Source organism: Podarcis bocagei, assembly GCF_964188305.1.
Source record: "Podarcis bocagei genome assembly, chromosome: 4".
Lineage (NCBI taxonomy): Eukaryota > Metazoa > Chordata > Lepidosauria > Squamata > Lacertidae > Podarcis > Podarcis bocagei.
In genome coordinates this window covers 29,744,996-29,766,848 of record NC_138128.1, presented here as the reverse complement: position 1 = coordinate 29,766,848, position 21,853 = coordinate 29,744,996, and the positions used below count along the sequence as shown (strand labels likewise).

At 43.1% G+C, this 21,853-nt stretch overlaps 2 protein-coding genes across 6 annotated transcripts in view; one reads left to right on the top strand and one right to left on the bottom strand.

Annotated features, from left to right (window-relative positions):
- Positions 1–12,687, bottom strand: part of TRIP12 (thyroid hormone receptor interactor 12) — a 71,368-nt gene extending 58,681 nt beyond the window's left edge. For 4 of the 5 annotated variants that reach the window (XM_081189876.1, XM_081189877.1, XM_081189878.1 and 1 more), the window contains exon 1: positions 12,528–12,683. The gene's annotated coding sequence lies outside the window, so the exon portion shown is untranslated. Of the gene's footprint in view, positions 1–12,527 lie in introns of all 5 variants that reach the window. The other variant, XR_014007040.1, reaches the window with a different exon arrangement.
- A 185-nt stretch (positions 12,688–12,872) lies between these two features.
- The window catches only part of FBXO36 (F-box protein 36), a 29,015-nt gene continuing 20,034 nt past the window's right edge, over positions 12,873–21,853 (top strand). The window contains exon 1 of the mRNA XM_081190700.1: positions 12,873–13,295. Coding sequence (XP_081046826.1) covers positions 13,200–13,295 — 96 coding nt within the window. The 5' untranslated portion in view covers positions 12,873–13,199. The remainder of the gene's footprint in view (positions 13,296–21,853) is intronic.

Genomic DNA, 21,853 nt, shown 5'->3' with positions numbered 1-21,853 from the left:
ATACTAAGAACCATGGCACCCTATCTGGATTACCCTTCATGGGCTCCACTGCTTGGAGAGAAGCTGGTGCCGTGAAAAGTTAATCTTATTTTATTATTTGTCTTATTAGTTTATAAGCCTGCCCTGTTCCTACTGCTGCCATACTGCCGGGGAACAAATCAGAGTCTGACTTGTGAGGATGCTTGAACCAAAGCTCATGGTTTGTTTGTCTCCAAACAAGCCATGGGTAACCAAGGCTTGCTCTTGGGGGAAACAAACCATGAACCTGGGTTTGGAGGGATATGACAAGTCCTGCTATAGTTTGATTTGTCTTCAGTGCAGCAGCAGCAAGAGCAGGAAATGAGTGCAGCATAAACTTTTCAGCAGCAGGCAGCACTACACTCCTACATGTTAATGTTAAACTGACATTTATGGTTTACATTTTACATGCATACTTGACCATTTTCAACAGGAAGTCTGGATGGCACACCACCTGTTTCTTCCTCTAACCTGCTGTTATGTCATTATTAAAATGTAGACTGTGACACCACTCAATTTATTGGTCAAATATTAAATTGACGGTTTTAAAAAATAAAATCCTTTTCTAAGTGGTAGTCTATTTTATTATATATTATCTTCCAGTTTCAATAGCAGGAATGCGGGCCTATCCTGCTGTTAGACACACAGTGCCAAACTAATATAAGCACTTGCTCCCTCTACACCATAACTCTCTTAAGAAAACAGCTGCCCTCCATTATATCACACAGTCTCAACTTATCCAACTGTTATCTCTGTTCACAAGAACTCAATTGCAAGCAGGATGCACCTGCACTTTTCATAATGACACAGGCCTAGCTGGTTAGGATTTTACATTAGGTTGGTCACTGCATTGGTAGAATGAACATGTGTGCACCATTAAGACTTTATACTAAGAAAGTGAAAGCACCAAGTCTGTGCATTGTCCATATAGCTCTGCCCTTTAAAGATATTGCACCACAATACTTGGAGAAGGGGGGAAAGTGGCGGATTGCTCAGTTCTGATGCAGACAATAGTCTGAATGATTCAGGTCACTTTGCACAGGAATTCACAAAGATCCAATTCCTAAAGGATTCCATGCTAATATTGACCTTCTGCTCATGAAAGCAGTCAAAGTGAGATGATGAAGCTAAGTTGGGTATATTTGCTCTTCTACATATATATGCCAAGGTTGAGCTGCCAATATTCTAAGAAGATTGAAATCACAAAAACTTGTCTTGGTAACCAGCCTCAAAGAGTAATATCTATCTATCTATCTACACACACACACACACACACACACACACACACACTTTAGGCCAAGGTTGGGCATATGTGATCAAACATCAGCTTTCGCTACCTTCATAAAGCAGTAAGGTTCAACAATTGATAATATTCCTAAAGTCAACATGACTTTAAGGATACATGTCATAGCATTGCATTTGTTTTTAACTATGTAATTGAGATTCCAGGACCACTCACCATTAGAAGAACCTTCAGTTTTTGCAGCCTGATGATGCTAGCAACGTGTTTGTGAAAGGCATTCAACTATTTCCCCCTCACAACCCTTGTCTGTCATGGCTAATTAAAGCCTGGGTGGGTTCAGGGTGTGGTGAATGTGCCTTTGTATGAGAGGGGTGTGCCTGGCACCTTGAAGGAGGCAGCTGTGTGGCCACTCTTAAACCTCACCTTGGACCTGATGGCATTTAACAGCTGAAAATACCCACTTTAAGGGAAAGGGACCCCTGACCTAAGGGTAAGATACTGAGCGAAATTTTAGACATTGTTGTAGGAAGCAAATTATCTGGGTTATGATCTGGGTTCAGGACTGGATCAGCCTTTAGAGGGAGGGCTGAGTAAACCCTTGCTCAGTCTCTTATGAACTTTTGATACAATTGACCATGGTATCCTCAGACAGTCTATGAGATGGGGAATCTATGCTGCAATGATTATGGTTTAACCTTAAAGCAATGTTTCTCAAACCTGGGTCTCCAGCTGCTGTTCGACTTCAACTCCCATCATCCCTAACTAGCAGGACCAGTGGTCAGGGATGATGGGAGTTATAGTCCGACAACAGCTGGGGTGTAAGTCTGAGAAACACTGCCTTAAGGGATGGTTCCAGATCAGGGGTAGTCAACCTTTTTATACCTACTGCCCACTAATGCATCTTTCTTGATGGTAAAATTTTCTTACCGCCCACAAGTGCTTGATGGAAGGAGGAATCAGCTTGTACTGTAGAACCCCCTACCGCCCACCTAGAATCCTGAAATGCCCACTGGTGGGCGGTAGGGACCAGGTTGACAACTCCTGATCTAGATTATTACTGAAAAGTTTAAAAGGCCATAGATTGGCTAATTAAAGGCCTGGAAGAAGAGGAATGTTTTTGCCTGATGCTTAAAGATATGTAATGAAGGCACCAGTAGACACTCCCTGGGGAGAGCATTCCACAAGTGGGAAGCCATAGCAGAAAGGCCTGTTCTTGTGTTTCTGCTCTCCAGACCTCTCACTGAGGTGGCACACGGAGAAGGGCCTAAGATTATGATCACAGGGTCTGGGGCGGTTCATACAGGAGACAGTCCTTGAGTTATTACAGTCCTGAGCCATTTAAGGCTTATAGGTCAAAACCAGCACTTTAAATTGGGCCCAGAAACTAAATGGCAGTCCATGCAGTTAGATCAAGATTGGCATTATATGCTCAAACCATCTTGAACTGGATGATTGTTTCTTGGATCTTAAACTCTGGGGTGGCACAGAGCACCATGCAATCTCTACTGCTATTTAATATCTATGCTAAGCCTTTGGTTGCCATAATTAGGAAAAATGGGGCAAGATGCCAACAATACATACATCTCTATGTCTCTGTAGCAAATGAATCTGGAATGGTTAAGAAGGCCCTGGACAGGTGTCTGTATGCAGTGTTAGCTTGGATGAAACCTAATAAACTGAGTCTCAATCCTGGCAAGATGGAGGCTCCATTGGTGAGTGGTTCCCAGATCTGGGAAGTCAATATGTTGCCCATCTGGATGGGGTTGAATACTCCCTGGAGGAGGTGCAAGTGTCCTCAGTGTCTAGGACTGCCTTTTATCAGTTTCAGCAGGTAAGACTATTATGGCCATTGCTGGATTGGGATACTGTGAGCCCTAGTAACCTCAAGGCTGGATTATTGTAACATGCTCTATATGAGGGCTACCCTTGAGGTTGGTCCAGAAAGCTGCTGCTAGTTGCAGAACATGGTGACTCGGATTCTTGTGATGGCAAACAACCACCAGCATCATGCTTGGGAGATTTTTTTTTTTTTTTACAGGCTGTCAATCTGCTAGTGGTCCAAATTCCATGCTTTGGCACTAACGTATAAGGTCACATAAAGTACAGGACCAGGTTACTTGAGAAGACTGACTTTTATGTACCCAGTAGGTTACACTACATTCTGTAGGACTGTTTCTCATCCAAGTCCCAAATATATCAGAAGACCACTTCATAGTGGCCAGAGCAGGGCTTTCAGGGTGGCTGCCCCTGTTCTGTGGCACAGCATTCCTGTCAGGATAAGACAGACACCCACTATCAGTACTTTCCAGAATCAACTGAATATCTTCTTGTTTTGACAGGCTTTTCCAACTGGATGAAAAGTTATCTGCCTTAGGTTTAAAAACAGTACAAAATGATCATCTCTCTTCAGTTATTTCTGTACTGTTTTAAAAACTATTTCAGCTGTGTTTATGATATTTCTGAATCACCCTAACACATATGTAAGAGGTGATTCATAAATTAAAAAATAATAATAGGTAACAAATCTCACATGTTTAATGGATAAGCAGCACATCTCTCTAACTAAAATAATCTTGTTAGCAAATACCTTAAGAGAAATTCCTTCAGCATGACTTGGTTTGCACATAACGCTAAGATATACTTTGGGCAGTCCACACTGGTGTGCAGGCTCCCAGAGAGGAGATTACCAGTATATTGTTCCTCCTCTAGTCTTACTGTACCCACTGGGAGCCAAGTCACCCAAAGTCAGCCTATGTCTCACCCCTGACAACCCACAAGCTGTAATCCAAGTTTTGTTCAAATACACAGTCAGTGTTTTCAGTCCTATATTCCTAGACCGAAACACACATTTATTTCTCTACCTCAAGGGTTCCCAAACTGTGGTCCCTGGACCACTAGTTGTACACATGTTTCATGAAGGTGGTCTGTGGTCAAAACTCTCCACTATGACCTGTCCATCTTGGGTGCCCTGCTCGGCATAGTTCATAGCTTCTCTGAGTTATTCAAGCCCCTTCGCCACAGCAAGGCAGTGATCCATGAAGGGGCTGTGGTGTGTACAAATTAAATATTCAAATTGATTTTAATTGTGGCTTATTGTTCTTGATTGTATTAGAATTCAAACTGGAATGTAATAGAATACAATCAAAGAGGGGGGAAAGAACCACAAAAATACAATTAAAAATCATACAGCACAGGGCATTACAATTTTTACAATGGACAGAAAAATCATTAGGTGGTCCACTAACACCCTGAGCAATTTTCAAGTGGCCATGAGAAAAAAGTTTGGGAATCACTGCTCTAATTTACTGTATTTCCCAACTTCTTAATACTTAACATCCGCAGCTCTCAGAGGGCATTGTGCCACAGTTCTACTTTGCACATACTGAAGCAAATATGCTAAAGTTGAACAAGCTGACCTATTCCAGTATTTACCTCACATATGTACTAAATTTACTTCCTTCCAATCAAGTCCCCTTCTCCTCAGCAAAGCTGCTTAATCGAGATTCAGCAGTGACAAGATGTATGATTGGCAGATACACCACGTCTGAAGATTGGATGGGGAAAAGGAGAGAAACCTTTGACTTTGTAAGCACAGTTAGAGCACCAAACTTCATCTGACACCAATGTTAGAGAGTATATGGTAGCCATACCATATATAGCATTTCAAATATTTTAAGCCAAAGTCATTTAGGGCTAGAAACACTAACATAAGCACTTTGAATGGGACCCAGAAACAAACTGGCAACCAGCGCAGCTGTATTAAAGCAGGTATTAGATGAGCTGCACATTTGCACATTTAAATTTCCAAATAGTCTTCAAGGGCAATCTCATGAAGAGCACATGGCAATAGTTCGATTTGGATGTTACCACAGCATGGAAACCGTGGCCAAGTCATCCCTGCCCAAGAGGGGCCACAGCTAGTGAACCAGCCAGAGCTAGAAAAAGACACTGCTAGCCACTGAAGCTACCTGAACCTCCAGTGATAGCATTGGATCCATGAACATTCCCAAGCTAAAGGACAGCAACCGTGTTCAGAACATGCTATCTCCCCAGCTCCCAAGCTGAACCACATGTGAAAGGTTCAATATTATTTAATACAAAAGTAAATGCAATGGAGGGCCAAGGATTCACACTAGCCCCAAGTAGCTAGACTTGCTGTCCTGATAGAAATAGCCAAGAATAAGCCTGGGTCATCTCAACATAATGTCCAAAAATAGTATCATCTAGAAAGCCAGCAGTTGGGTGGACAGTGCACTTTTAGAGGCTTTAGCTGATTTCTGGTCTTGGTGTAACACATGAGACAATTTAAGCAAGCTACATCTTTCAAGAACCAAGATATCTGTACATCACCACCAGTCTTCTAATCATTTACTGAAATCCTATCAACAGCTCAGCTGATTCTATCCGAGTTAAAAGGTACATATACAGTTGTACTCCTCATATCGCATCCAGAATTATATATAATTAAAGTTGTATTACCACTAATTGTTGTATCCTATTTCAGGTTGCTTGGGTTCAGAGGCCCAGATACCTTGGTTTGTGTCCATAGCTGTATTTGTTTTTCCACTACATTTTCTCCTGACCATCACAACTGCAAGCTTCCCACCGCCCCTTACCCAGCTTCTACGCCCGCTCTAGTCCCTAACACAGGGGTTGTCAACCTGGTCCCTACCGCCCACTAGTGGGTGTCTCAGGATTCTAGGTGGGCGGTAGGGGGTTCTACGGCACAAGCTGAATCCTCCTTCCATCAATCACTGGTGGGTGGTAAGGAAATTTTACCATCAAGAAAGATGCACTAGTGGGCGGTAGATAGATGATTTTTTACGGTCAAAGACCAGCTCACTAATGGGCAGTAGGTATAAAAAGGTTGACTACCCCTGCTCAAGCACATCCCTTTGAACCAATAACTAACTACCAGGTGACTGAGCAGCCAAACAGATGGACAAAATCTACAGCCATTAGGGCATAAACTTAACAACAAACTTCTTATGCTAGATACACCCCTGTGTTTAATGTTGGAGCGCCACTTCTTATCCCAGGATATTTGCTACTTTGTAGCTGGAGGTGCTTGGAGTTCAAGCAACTACACACACCAGAAAAGCTGAAGACCAAATATTAGTTAAACTTGATTTATACAGTGGTACCTCGGGTTAAGTACTTAATTCGTTCCGGAGGTCCATTCTTAACCTGAAACTGTTCTTAACCTGAAGCACCACTTTAGCTAATGGGACCTACTGTTGCCGCTGCGCCGCTGGAGCACAATTTCTGTTCTCATCCTGAAGCAAAGTTCTTAACCTGAAGCACTATTTCTGGGTTAGCGGAATCTGTAACCTGAAGCGTATGTAACCTGAGGTACCACTGTACTTTGTTTTATTCACCAAGACAGTATGCTAGGTTAACTGAAAACTAGCTATGAGCCCAGCAGATGAAGAAATAATATTGATTGGAAATGCACACTTTCTTTTTTTCCAAACTATATACACAACAGCTCCAGTAAACAACCTAGGGCCTCGGTGTACTGGTATTTATCAAGTCTAAATGGGTTCTAAAACTTCAGCAGGTGCAAAATTCAGTGGCCAAATTGCTCACCAATTTGAGAATATAATGCCAATTCAGGCCAGACTACACTGGCTACCGATTAGTTTCCGGGTCCAATTCAAAATGCCCAACATGGCTCAGGACCTCAATACCTTAAGAACCACCTCTCCCTATATGAACTCACCTGGACACTGTGCTTGTCATCCGAGACTCTTCCCTATGTTCCTCCTCTCTGAGAAGTTCAGAGGGTGACAACAAGAGGACAGGCCTTTTCTGTGGTGGCTCCCCATCTGTGGATTCTCTCCCCAGAGAGGCTCACCTGGCACTGTCATTACATATCTTTAGGCACCAGGCAAAAACATTCCTCTTTACCCAGGCCTTCAGCCATTAAATAATCTATGGCTTGTTCAAGGTGGGGGGAATGTAATGATGATGATTTTTATTACTGTGCTGTCTACGATTATACTTTGTTTTATGTTTTTATTATTATGCTCTGTAAAATATGTTTTTAATGTCGTCCATCAACCTTTGATCTTTTGATAAAGGGCAGTATGTAAGCTGAATAAATTATTATTATTACTAAAGTAAACATTCCTAGGCTGACCTAACAATACTGTTGGAGTAGAAAATGCCAACTAGGTGATTTAAGGAAGCTCAGGGAAACTCACTTTCAGCCAAACTGAAGACTAGCTCCAAATACCTCTGCCAAGCAGTTTGCCTTTTGCAGCAAAAACAAAAGTCTATGGCACCTTAAAAGAAGAACAAAAAATATTAAACCTTAATTACTGGAGTCGACTTGGTAAGAAGTGATTTTAGTAGAATTTCCAGGAACAGAAATTCTGCAAGTGAAGAACTCACTGAGCACCAATTAAAATATATGCCAGATGATTTATTTTCAGGAGCTATTCTGTTCTCCAGGTCCTTGCTCAGGGGCTCAAACAATCCAACCACTTACAGATGATCAGAATAAGTGGCATTAAGACAGGCATGCAAGTTATGAAACAGGTTAACTGACTGCCTATTTACTCATTGTCATATATTCCAAGCATGCCACTGGGTAGATGCCAGCCTACCATTTTTATTTAATTACAGAAACATCAGCAAGAGGAAAAACAGGTTGTCCCTTCCTCTGCAGTAGCCAGGGGGCTAAATCTAGTACTAGTTACCCATTTATAGCTGCAGTCATCTCCAAATACAAGAAGGAAGTGGCAAAGGTCTTTGCCTTGTTATGTAGAGTGCTGCACTAGATAAGGAAGACTCTGGTTCTAATTCCCATTCATTCATGATCACTTCAACATTAGACCACTCCTACTCAGCCTAACCTACTTCCCAGGGTTGTGGCAAGGGTAATGGAGGAGATACTGTACACCACGCTGAGGTCCTTGGGAAAGAGATGCATAAACATGGAATAAAAATGATGGCAATTTTTGAAAGCTAGCCATAGGGTCACAAAACAACTTTCTTGTTACTCTATTGAAGCTGATTATCTTTTTTGTTATAATATTAAAGGATCGACAATACTGACAGTGTTTTTGATTGGACAGATATTGAATCCTAATCGGCATCATTTTGTATTAATGGCTTCACAGGTATGCAGCATATACTCAATTGCCAGGAAGTCAGTGATTAAGCGACTGAGGAATTAAATAGCAGCTAATTGTCCAGCAGCAGTTCTTCACTATTTCTTGCCTACTATGGAAAGGCAATCTTAACATATATAAGTAATTCTCATTCAAGCGGAACACTAAGTAAAAATTGTTACTGAGTCTTGATTAGAAGCTGGTAGGGCTAACTAGGGACTAGAAGATAATGCTGCTTTGGAATTCAGATCCAACTCACAGGCACCAGCTTGCTATCTTTCGCACAAAGCATTAATGAAGGCCCTGATTCTAAGCCAGGTTAACTTCTTCTAGAAATGTGGCATTTGAGGTTTACACTTTATTCACATTTAGTTAGAGGTCCTTGCATCCAGGCTTATCTGAACCTATTGAATTATTAACTCCACAACACTTGCAGGCAACTCAGCTACTCACTTAAATTTCAATAGTGACCAATATGTAAAATAAGTCCAAATTATGTTCACTGGAGACATTGGTTTTTATAGCAATTTTAAGTGCCATGCCTTTCTCCAATGAATGCTTTAGTATGGAAAGGGCATTCTGTGTGATATCCCAATCCCCCCACAAACAGAATCACTCTACCAGGGTTTTGTAGGGAGAGGAAATAAGTTATGAAACTTGTTCAGGTGTGTGGAAAAGAGATGCTTTTATTCTCATAACTCAATTGTTGCCTGCCCTACAACATTTTAAATAGTTTCAGAGTCCCTGCTCTACCACAGCTGTCCAGATATATTCAACGGTTCCTGAAGGTTAGATATCTTGAAATTTGCCAATTCTAATTTAAAATAGCTTCTTCTAAGCTAAAAAAAGAAAATTATTTATGAAAATTGTCTTTTTAAAAATGTATTTGATATTTAACAGCCTTATCGGAAGCTATCAATTTCAGGGTGTCTTTTTATATCAATTACAGGTGCATGCAAGTCATTTGGGCCTTTTTACAACTTCCTCCTTGCTCCATGTTACAATCTGGTTTTTGATAGATGTAGCTCCCTACCAGTCCAAAGCATATGGTAGATAAATATTCATTCTCACTTGAACTATTGTTTAGTTCCTGGGTGCCAGCATCACTTACACACCAAGGTAACAAGACCCTCAGGAGTATCAGAGCTGCAAAACTATAGCAGATAACATTGATCCCATTGATTAGATTCCACAATATTAAAATTGTTTACTGTAAATGAACAACATAACTTTGGTACACTTCCCATTTTTTTCAAGCCACCCCATATCTACCTAACTTCTTATTTCATATTATCTTTCTCTTGTATTATCTTGTAATACAACCCCAGGACCTTGATCTTCTACAGCTTCCTTCACAGCCTTTCATATCTCATACAGAAGAGAGGATGTAACTCCTAGCAATCAATCTAAAGTGGCATCAAACACAGCCTTCTATCTGGTGGCCACTCTTATTTTGTATAGCATTTAACTCAGGAGTCAGCAATCTTTTCCAGTCGTGGGCCGGTCCACCATCTCTCAGACCATGTGGGGGACCAGACTATTTTTTTTGGGGGGGGGGGAGATGAATGAATTCCTATGCCCACAAATAACCCAGAGATGCATTTTAAATAAAAGCACACATTCTACTCATGTAAAAACACGCTGATTCCCGAACCATCCGCGGGCCCGATTGAGAAGGCAATTGGGCCGCATCTGGCCCACAAGCCTTAGGTTGCCTACCCCTGATTTAACTGTATGCATGTGTGCAACACAAAGATAGAGGAAAGTCAGAGGTACCTGAAAGAAAGGCATAAAAAAATTATCAAAACACAGAAACAGCAGCAACACAACACCTGCTGATACATAAGTGATGGTGCTGGAGATTAGTTTCTATTCATGCATCACCTTTTATCTTCTAGACCACTTCCAATGCATCAGGTTTCTTAAATTTTAGAGAAAGGCAAGCAGTAATTTAAAAGCTGCACTTAAATAATACAAGGTAATAATGTTTACCTTTTTAAAAGGTAAAGTTAGTTGAAGGTTCTGAATGTATAACTGTGGACAAATCTTTAAATTTAAAAGAGCTTTATTTTATATCAGTATTTTTAAACAGTCTCAAAGTTATTGGTTGCCTTTCTTCAGAATACATCGAATGCAATAAAAGCAATAAAAACTATCCCTCCCACCCCCAAAAGGGCAACATTTCTGTTCACATTTATGTATACACGTTTTGAAGAAAACTTCATTTTGGGTTGCTGTGAAAGGTTTCTCCTTTTCACTGCAAAGAATCTTGCCCCATTTTCCTTGAATCCCCCCTTAATATTTTTTTGAAAAAAATGTTGGACAGGCCTAACAGTACCAAGGGTATTTCCATAAAGTCACAGTTATGAAAATCACTTTGTTTTTTAAAAAATGGGATCTTGCCTTAAATCTGTATCAAATCAATTCTCCTGCTGATGAAAAGGGTTATGAGAACTACTTTCATTAAAAAAAAAATCCACAGCAGAACTATTAAATCTTGGTTGCAGTATGAAAACAATCCTGAAATCCAGCTACACGAATTCTAGAAACGTTTCTCAAATGCATGGCAGGCACTGAATCCATAGACCAATGCCAAGATCTCATTTCTTTCCTCTGTGTAAATGCGACATAGTCAGGCCTAGTATGTAGGCCTCTGATACAGGCAGGACCTTTGTTCCATACATCGTTGTTTTTCCCTAAAGCCTCCGATAAAACTTTCCACTCGCCCCGCCCTAATGTTTCCTTGTTCCTAATCTAAACTTTTTCGAATTCCTGATGCCTTTAAAAACCCTACTGCGAAGAACACCCCACCCCGACAGGACTGGCCATTAGGAGGAACAATAAAAGTTGTACAGCAGGCAGCTGGGCCTGTACGGCTGGCAAAAGCCCCGGTATCAGTTTGAATGCTAGCCCGGTAGTAGTCGGCAGATACAAAAGCGAGGCGTGGAGGAGAAAAAAAGAATGTAAATATCCAAATACGACGCGTTATGCAAACATGCCTCACGCTAGTTTCTTCTCGAAGGCGTCAGGAACACAAACCAACTCTAAAATTATAGGGGTGAAAGGAATCTGCTCCGGTAATGGGACCAAGTGCCGAAAGGGACTGAATAAACAAACACCCTTTTCCGCTTAGCAGAGTACGATTTCCCCCTTCCCCAGCCCCCAAAGCCAGGCCAATATGGAGTCAGCAGATCATTTAGCATTTCTCTTTTTTTTATTGTCGACGTCGGCGCCGCCGTTGGGCTAAAAGGGGGCTGCTTTCCACCCTCCCCTACGCCTAATTGAGTGGGACTCAGTAGCTCACTTCAAGAAAACAAAATAAAAAGGGGCCCCTGGGGAGGACAAGGGCTAGCAAAGAGGTTGGGGGGAGTTTGTGAAGCAGGGCCGAATACAAACCCGGGCGCAGTGTCAACACTGACATTGTCCTTTTGTATTTAATCACACACAAGCCAGAACGCCAATCTTAACCGTGGCGGGGGGGGGGGAGGTTTAAAGGTAGGCCCGCAAAGAGGAGCAGGGCTGCGATATGGGGCATCCTGCGCTCCTGTAAACACAGGCATAAAAGGTGGGGTCCAGATTCATCCCATGAACAGAGAGCCGCTTACACGGGAGCGTGGAAGGCGAAGAAAAGAAGGGAAGGGCTGAATGACGATAAAGCTTCAGGCAGCCGTTTGGCCATTTTGTCAGCTCCCATTTCTGCCACCCTGGCTGCTGCTTCTCCTCTTCACTATTCCGCTTAGGAACGGAGCGAGGGGGTCGGGGAGAAAGAAGCCAACCTTCTCCGTTTAGTATTTCCTCCTCCTCCTCCGCCCCCCCAACACCTTGTATATTAGGTACATATTAGGAGACCTCTTTATGGCGAGGACTTCCTGAAAACCTATTCAAGGCCTCAAGCCACCACACACACACATACCACCAACCTTCCCCTTTCTCTCCCACCCGCCCCCGTCGGGCCCGGGACTACCTCACCACCAACCTCCCCCTGTCATGTTCTAACCCAACGCCGCCTCCCTCCCACCCCACATTCCCCCACTCCGGCCCCCCGGCGAAGAACGGGCGGAGGAGGGGGGGGAGCCGAAGAGTCGCTTTCCCTCCCACAGAAACCCCGGCGTTGAAAAACAGGCCTGGTCCGCCTCGAGCCACAGTACCTAGTTTATCCCGACGCGGCCTCTGCAAAAGCGCTCTGTGGCTCTCCGGCTCCTTTTCTGTCCTGCCCGGCGCCTCTTCCCTTCAATTATCAGCTGAAGCCGCAGCACCGATCAGTGCGCCGTCTGCCTCCGCACCGTACCCCCTCCAGCGGCGTAGGGGGAGGCCGGGGACTACTTTACCCCCAAAGGGGCCCGGGGGCCCCCGTTCTTCCCCCCCCCCCACTCGCCAGCAGCGGGTGTTCTCCTCCTGCCCGCCTTGGCGCTCCCTGCCGCGGAGCCGGCAGCCCCCCCCTCTCCTCCCACACGTCAAGGATCGGCGGCGGTTCTATCCTTGCCGTCCCCCTCCGCTCGTCTCAGACGTTCCTTGGCTGAAAAAGAGGTATCCCTCCGCTGGGGTCGTCACCCCCGGGGTGCGCGCAAGCGTTTATCCCCCACAGGGTCAGCGAAGCCGCTGGCGGCGGCGGCCTCCCCGTTGGCGGTTTCGCCCCGATTTAGAGACTCCCCCCCCCCGCTTTCTTTCCCCGTACGTTCGCGGGTGGTGTAAGACCCGCCGACTTCCAGCACGGAGGAGCTTGCCCGTCTCCTTTAAGAGGGGAGGCTGGGCTTCCCGTGACCTCTCCGTGCGGCCGCCCCTTCCTGGTTGCCATAGCGATTGGCCGCTGGCGTCCTAAAATGGCGTCGCTCCTCCCAGACACTTTGTTCGAGGCGCGAGGGCAGGCCCCGTCGCCCAGCAAAGACTTCTACCAGCTCCTTGTCACCAAGACGGAGGTGAGTGAATTACCTCCCCTCTCAGGGGGTCCTCCACAGATTTCTCCTCCTCCTCCTTCCTCGCTGTTGGTACCGGGTGAGCGGCGACGGCCTGACGTTAATAGCGAAAAAAGTAATGGAAGTTGCCTCACTTGAATTTAGGGCTATTCGTTACTTCTTCCTAGGACTGAACAGGTGCATCCTAGAAAAGTGTAGGGGAAATTCTCCGCGCGCTCGACTTGCTTCTCATTCAGGAAAGGAAATGGGGTCCACTAGAATTTAAGCAAAACATTTCGCTGATAATTAAATTGCCATGCTAAACCTCCCTACTAGAACATTCCTGGGTTCATTCTCTAAATCTGGGATTTGGTAGTCCTGTCCCCTAATCCTAGATGCTGCCTTTATTTAAGGCACATTGTACCTGGTTAAATGCACACCTTTCTTTATGCGTGTCCCCGTTTTGAGCTTTCTCGTCTACAAGGGATCCTATAGTCCCAGGCATCTCCCATGGAGGTGGGTTTTCCAAAAGGAGTTATATTTCTAAATAGATGAAAGTTCTTATTTCTATGTCACACATCCTGCTCCATCCTTGACAGGGATGGGGAGTCTCGGGCCCAAGGGCCAAATGCAGCCCTCCAGGACTCTTTTTGGCCCTCAGTGCTCTCCTCAGGCCACACACCCTTCTCAGCTCCTCGTTGGACCACTTTGCACCATCTTTGAGTCTTTCATTTCTGCTTGGATGGAGAGGGATGCAATTGTGAAAAAACCTACAGTATAAGATACAGTGACAAAATTCACATTTATTGCTTACTTTTGCCTCTGACCATGAATTTGACTGTGTGTGTTTTTTTCAAACATTCCTCCATTCTTTCACCTGAAAAATATGAGGCAATTGGACTCCAATATGTTGCAGTGCTGTATACTTGGCAAATTCCCAGATTGCATTTCTGCACCAAATACCCAATGGTGCTCTGCATTCTGCAACATTTGCGAATACTTTTTCCAACATCAAATCCTAATAGAGTTACTTACTCAGTAATTCAGTAAAATGTTGTCACGATGCTATTATAGCTAACAATATTACCTTTGAAACTCAGATCCTTTCTCTTCTTGGAATTTTACATGCACACTCCAAGCATCTTTTGCTCATTCCCAGGTGGGTTTGACCCGCTGTTTGAGAAGTAAGGTTTAATCTCTAGTAAAAGTAATATCTCTCCTCCAGAGAGAGTGTTATGGCAAGTTACTGTATTTTGTTTTTAAGCTCTCAGCATTTGTGAGAGAGCCGTATGCAGAAATACTATACCTGGTACTGCAAAATTATTTTTAGTGGGTGTATATGTAAATCAAAGTGGCTGTCTGTTCAGGGGGAGACAGTATCCCATATCATTGCCCTTCTTTGACCTGATACTGCTGCGACATCACTCTAGAATCCAAAGAATTAAGAATACTGTCAGTATGTTTTTAATATAGTGGCTTACCTTCTAGTGCTGTTGTTTTTTCTGTAGTATAACTGACACATCTCCTAACTGCTTTGATTCTATGGGATCCAGAATCATGAAGGTTCTGTCTCTAGTTGGTGACCTGTTCTGGCAGCTCAGAAGGGGAAATTGAGCTTTATTTTGCTTTTCTCCTTTATCCCTTAAGTTGCTTTCCTGCTCTCTGGCACAGTGACTGTTATGGCTGCATCAAAGCAACTGCTTCTGTGGAAGCATTAAGTGAGTGAAACTCTCAGTGTTAAGAAGCCATGTGAATTCCTGGAACAACTTCCTCAAAAATGAAAAGTTTCTGGAAGTATGGAAGGGGAAGCAAAGAACAACATTTTGGTTTTTCTTACTGTAAACTCCCAACAATTTCAGAGGAGAAGAAATACATTTCCACTCTGTGTATGTGAGACACAGTATATCCCCAAACTAATGCATATGCGTAATATACAGGGATTGAGATTCTCTTTCAGATACACCAAATCTGGAGCCTTCAAACAATTTGCCACAATTCTGTTTAGGAAAGAACTTTCCTGAGGGTGCACAGAAATGGAAGAGTACCCAGTTAATATTCCAGCTGCAAATTATTGTTATGTAATAAAAAGATTCTAAATGTAGAATACAGTATAACTTCTTTGTTTAGATTATGAAAAGAAGTGGAAATTAGTAAACCCAATATTCTAGTCATAAATATACAACCTAAATAACTGTAAAATAAATGTTTTTCGGTTAGTTGTGAGGGAAAGAATCTTTTAGGAGTTGCTCTCCCCCTATAACAGCAGCATGAAATAAAGAATGATGATAATCATGTTGATGATGTTAATAAATATAGCGCTATCTATGTGTATTGCACTTTGCAAAGTATGACAGATCCTTGTCCCAGGAGATTTACAATCTATAAAGCAATGCAAGCAAGATAACAAAGGAAGGAGAGATTTTCATTTGAGAACTAATCTTCATGTGAGGGGGATATTCTCTGGATTTTATCTCTGTAGTCAAATAATTGCCAAACCCTGGTTGCATGTTGGCATTTCTTTTTAAAATTTATTGGAGATGGGGTGGTGAAGGGAGACTAACAGCAGATCATACAAGGGTACACAGAAGGACATAATGACCAGCAATCCAGAAACACTAATAAAAGCAAGTTAACAGTTGAACTTCTAAGATTTGGTTTTTTAAAAAAAAGTTTAATGAGCAATAGTGAGTCATGAATCAAAGAGACTAGGTGGGTAAAAGATGGAAGTCTGTTAATGCAAAAAAGTTGTTCCAGATGGTAGGATCATTATGGGTTAGACAAGAAAGAGACAAAGGAATCTGGCACTTAAGCTTCTTAAGCAGCGGACTTGTTATAAGATAGGGTTGTAAACAATAGAAATGTAACTAGTGAATATTCTGAATGTGTAATTAATATTACATCTGTCATCAATTTGATTTGACCGGGCTGGTTAATTACTGTAATGTATGAAATAATTATCTAAGACAAATGCATTGATTTCTATGGAACACCTTATTTCTTTCCATAAAGGTCCAAGTTGTATATATATTTTAAGCAGTCTATTTTTCTAGAAAAATAAGTGTCAGAGCTCACCATGAACTCCTCATTTGTTCCCTTAGAACGGCAGTGGTGCCTACCTGAGAAGTGGCAGAACTGAGCTCCAGTGACCTCTGGCTGAAAAAAAAGCCCCAATTTTAACATAAATACAGTGGTGCCCCGCAAGACGAATGCCTCACAAGACGGAAAACCCACTAGACGAAAGGGTTTTCCGTTTTGGAGGTGCTTCGCAAAACAAATCTCCTATGGGCTTGCTTCGCAAGACGACAAAGTCTTGCGAGTTCCTGCTGTGTTTTTTCCCCTCCCCCCCCTTTTCTAAGCCGCTAAGCCGCTTATCAGCTGATCCAATCAGCAGATAAGCCGCTAAAAGCCGCTAATAGCGCTAATCCGTCAATGGGCTTGCTTTGCAAGACGAAAAAACCGCTAGACGAAGAGAATCACAGAACGGATTCTTTTCATCTTGCGAGGCACCACTGTACTTGTGTATAAGATTTCATTAAGTCCTCTTACAGAAAAAAGCACTTCATAAGTTCCACTGATCAAAACATCTAGTTTTAACAGTTTGGTTGCAAATAAGTGAATTTGTTCACCTGCTGCTTCCTTTTATTGTTCCTTTGTCTTCCCTTCAAACTGTGGTTGTACATGGACAAGCTAGAGATAAAATGGTGGGAGGGGCATAATAGGTAAATGATCTTTGAGAGATCTACAGGGCTACTTCTGAGGGAATTTTTTCATCTGGAGAAGAGATGAGCTTATACTTTGTAGCAAAATTCTGAAGTGCTCAGAAACCTGGTTAACTACAACATTAATTTTGTTCAGAACTTTTTTCTCCATTTGCAAAATAATCGTTTTTATGACAGCTCAAGCATTCAGACCTAGTTAACCAAAGTGTTTCTCAACCGCCCACTTCTTCCAACAGAAAACTATACCATTGAAGCTATTTCTTTTAATCTATCCAGACTCAAATGTCCTTGAAAAGTGCAGTCAGATGAGTGATTCATGGATGCTTCCCAAAACATTCTTAAGAAAGACTCTAAATGGAGATACAACTTTGAGAATAACAGTGTAGTTTAGTATTATATCGAGAAGTGTACGAAGAGTAAGTATTTTATAAGAATGCAGACAGCTGGAAAGATTAGATTAAACCAGAAATGGGTAAGATAAAATTGCAGGAAAAGGCACTGCTGTTAATGTGGGAGGTGTGGACATGAAACCATTTCAGAGAGGATTGATGATATGACAGGAATGTAGGCATCTGTGTCTCCTTCCCCCCACCCTCCGGGGATTTTTTTCTCTACAGCAAGGATGAGTGTTACAGCTGATTTTAAGCATATTAACAACACTGAAATCCACAAGTTCTATCCTCTGAACACCTAGTTTTTGCAGAGTGCATTCATATCTACCTCCTCCATTAAATTAATCATTTCAACAGTATGTATTGTTCTTGGCCTTCTTTTCCACAGGCTGCATTAGATTTCATTGGGGGCAGCCCACTACTTGCTCAGGAGCAAGGCCGGATTTAGGTTTGATGAGGCCCTAAGCTACTGAAGGTAATGGGGCCCTTTATATGTCCAACGTTCTTTTGTCAACAACAAATTGTCGCTGTTTTTTGTGTTGAATATATGCTATATGGTAATTTATGGACCTGATAGGTATCTAAAGCCATTTGCAAAGACTCTCCTCCACGAAGGGGAGGGGAGGGGTTGTGGTCGGGGCGCGAGCTCCGGCTAGCAGGGGGCGTGGCCCCCTGCTGCCCACTCACCTGGCTGGCGCTCACGCCCCCCCGGTGGCCATCCAACCGGGGGCCACGGTGGGGGCGTGTTCAGCAGCATTTTGCTGCAGCGCCAGCCTTCGCCCGGCCTCATTCTTCCTGCCTTCGCCCCTCACGAGTCATCTTTCACCCGTGCTCAGCAGCATCGACCACGTGGAGCTGGACACGACGCGGACTTTACCAGGGGAGTATTTGGCTAATTTCTCTGTTCGTGGGCTGCCTGTTTATTGCTTCGTTATTTTCCATTCTTGATTGCGTCTTCGCTGCCGCTTACCGCGTTCAGCCGCCCAACAGCTGACGGGCGCACTTGGCTTATTCACTTCCCATTCCGGGCTACAGCCCTTCTGAGAGCTGCCGTTTCGGCCGCCCAACAGCTGACGGGCGCATTTTACTTGTTCTCCTTCCTGGGCTACAGCCCACGCGGGAGCTGCCTCCCTGGTACCATTTGCAAATAACAAAATATGTATTTTATCAAAGTAATTGATATAGAAATGAGCAAACAAGTTACATTTTAGGGAGCAGGCTAGCAGGCGGGGCCCAATACTTATATAATAGGAGCCTATACAACACAAAACACGGTTGCTGTATATAAGTTTTATTTTATTTGTTTTTTTATCTTATATTTTGGAAATGTACATACAGGTTCTTTTCTTTAATTCTTTGGGGGGTCCCCAAGAGAGTGGGGCCCTAAGCTATAGCTTGTTTAGCTCAGCATTTCCCAACCTTGAGCCTCCAGCTGTTTTTGGACTACAACTCCCATAATCCTCAGATAGCAAGACCAGTGGTCAGGGATGATGGGAATTGTAGTTCGAAAACAGCTGGAGGCCCAAGGTTGGGAAACATATGTAAATCACTGCTCAGGAGTGATGCTTTCACTTCTTGGAGGTTTTTTAAACAATTTTCTTGCTTCAGTAGAACTTGCTATTTAGTACATTTATATCCTGCCTTCGTTGCATCCCAGAAGTTAAAATGTGTTACATGGGATTCCTAGGTGGTTTCCTATCCCAGCATTGACCTGCTTAGCTTCAACAAGGTGGCTTCATCACATGCCTTGTAATCTTGTCCTAGTAAGTGTTAATTCTGTTGTGGGAAGGATAGATAAATGTAAGCATATATGAAGGCCTATGTCTTATAGATTATGGATTTCTACACTCAAGATGTTGTTGGACTATAACTCTCATCAGCCAGCTTTCCCAGTGGTAAGGGATCATGGGATTTGGAGTCTACTAACATCTGGAGTTTCCCCACCCTGCTATGGATGTTCACAATGATGTAGCGCATTCACCCTGCTCCTTAAAAAAGAATGGGCATAAGCCCTCCAAAGTTGTGTATTTCAAAGTTTTGTTTATTTCAGTAGAATAAAAGCATGTGCATGGTTAACTGAGCACTGACATCCACATGACAGAGGTGCTAACTTTGGAGGATTAATCCTACTATATCTTATACATAACAGGTTTACAAATAATAAAGGGATAGCTCATATTTTGGATGTGGCTGGTCCAGCAGGAAACCTCATAGATAACAACATTCACAGAACTTGTGTTGTGCCAAAACTCACACACTGTTCATCTTAAATACTGGATAAGCCCAGCCCTGTCTCCCTAAGTCTTAAAACCTAGATCAAAATTTCATAAGTGTTTCCCTTCCCTTCCTACAGAAGTTTATGAGCTAGCCTCATATGACTTATTCTAATACCTTTGTGTACCCAAATATTTTAATTAAAGTCAATTGCAATAAAAAATCAAGGGGGGAAAACCAAAAATGGGGCTGGGGAATACAAGAAGAAGGAAAAAACATTGTCAGTTCACATTAACAATACATTTATACATCATCAATACACCCATCTTAGTTTACACGTAGAGATCAATATAGGCCTTCCAAATGTCAGCTATTTAATTTAGTGAATTTGGTGTTTATAGAAAGTATTCTTCTATAGTTTCTCTAGATTGAAGAGGGCATTTGGTCCTTTTTTTATTCAGCCATCCAGAAAGCTACTAGGTAAACAATTTTTAAAATTGCCCATGCTGGGGTATTCATAGAAAATGAGACTTGCCAATCTTTCATATGTGTTAACAGATATGCCTCATAGTACAGAGTACATTTTAAAATTAATAATCTATGTGGCCATCTGTTGCTATTCAGGTTCTTCAGAATGTTTAATTGTACAGGAAGAGAGACATTAAATCAGGCATCCCCAAACTTGGCCCTCCAGCTGTTTTGGGACTACAACTCCCATCATCCCTAGCTAACAGGACCAGTGGTCAGGGATGATGGGAATTGTAGTCCCAAAACAGCTCGAGTGCCAAGTTTGGCGGTGCCTGCATTAAATTATAATAAAGTTACTATGCTACTGTTCTTTACTGTTATGATTAATGCTCATCAAAGTATTTTTAACCCTTTATGTCATGTTACCAATTCTCAGCTTTCAGTAAAGATTTTAGTAGAAGACTGCTGAGAGTTCCAGATTTTTAGTACCTGCTTTAACCAACCTCCACCTCAGGGCAGCCTAAGGATTCTGGATGCTGAATATAAATTATTTTTCTTCAGATTGTGTGCCAAATCAGCCTATCCCAGCCTGTGGTTTTGCCACACCTATCACTGTTTTCCTTTAGCAAAGCTGCTCTGAATTCTCTGCTAATATGCATGTACTAGGACATACTGTTCAGGATTACATATGCACCTTTAATGACAGACAGATTTACCCAATAGTTCCATTAGGGAACACAGGAATGGCACATTATTTTTCTGAGTAGTCACAGATAAGCAGTGCTTTCAGATTTGTTCACACATGCACATACATTCATACCTTTTCCCCAAAAATATCTTCTGGGATCCTGGCTGACTCTCTTCCACTGAACCCTTTCCCCTCACTAGGGAAGCTGTATGCCATGAACTGGCAAGATGACAGCAAGAAGGGAGAGGTGAAAGAAGATCCCTGTGAGGAGTGTAACCAGGACACACTGGGGCATGCAGGGGATGGGGAAGGAAGTACTCACAGGGTTACAGAGGATGGTGAGGGAATGAGGATCAGTGCGCAGGGACCACAGCAGCAAGACCCATCACCAGAGCCGGGGGATAGGCCTGTCTCCATGAACATGGTGGGCACTGAGAGGTAGGGAGCAATGGAAGGGGGACTCAAGAAGGCTGGGGCAGGCAAGGGCCCACAGCCCAGCTCCCTAGCTAGCCAGGTAGGGCTCGCTAGCTCTGGGAGGAGGTGTGTGATTCCTCAGCTGGAGTAGGCTTGGTACGGGTGAGGGTCATATGCCTCATCAAGCCCAGATGCTGCAATCAGCATGCCAAGTTCTAAAGGGCAAAAGAGCTGAAGTGCTGTGTCTGCTCAACTGCCCATGTTGATGGACCTTGGCTTGAATGCTCCTGGAACTCTATGGGACTGCACTTCAGGTTTGACTCTGGACTATATCCTGACTGCTAGACTTGAGACTATTGCAGGCATAGGTAAACTCCGGCCCTCCAGATGTTTTGGAACTACAATTCCCATCATCCCTAGCTAACAGGACCAGTGGTCAGGGATGATGGGAATTGTAGTCTCAAAACATCTGGAGGGCCGGGGTTTGCCCATGCCTGGACTGCTGCAACCCTGCCCAGCTACAGCTGTGGTTGTGCCATGAGCTTAATATGATGGAAGGCACTCTGTGCAACAAGACCACCTGTGCCTCAGGTGATAGCAGTGAACCCAGAACCCCCAAACAACAAACCCAGTCATTCAGAGGAAGTGTAATTCAATTTAGAAATAACCCCGCAGGAATTCATACAG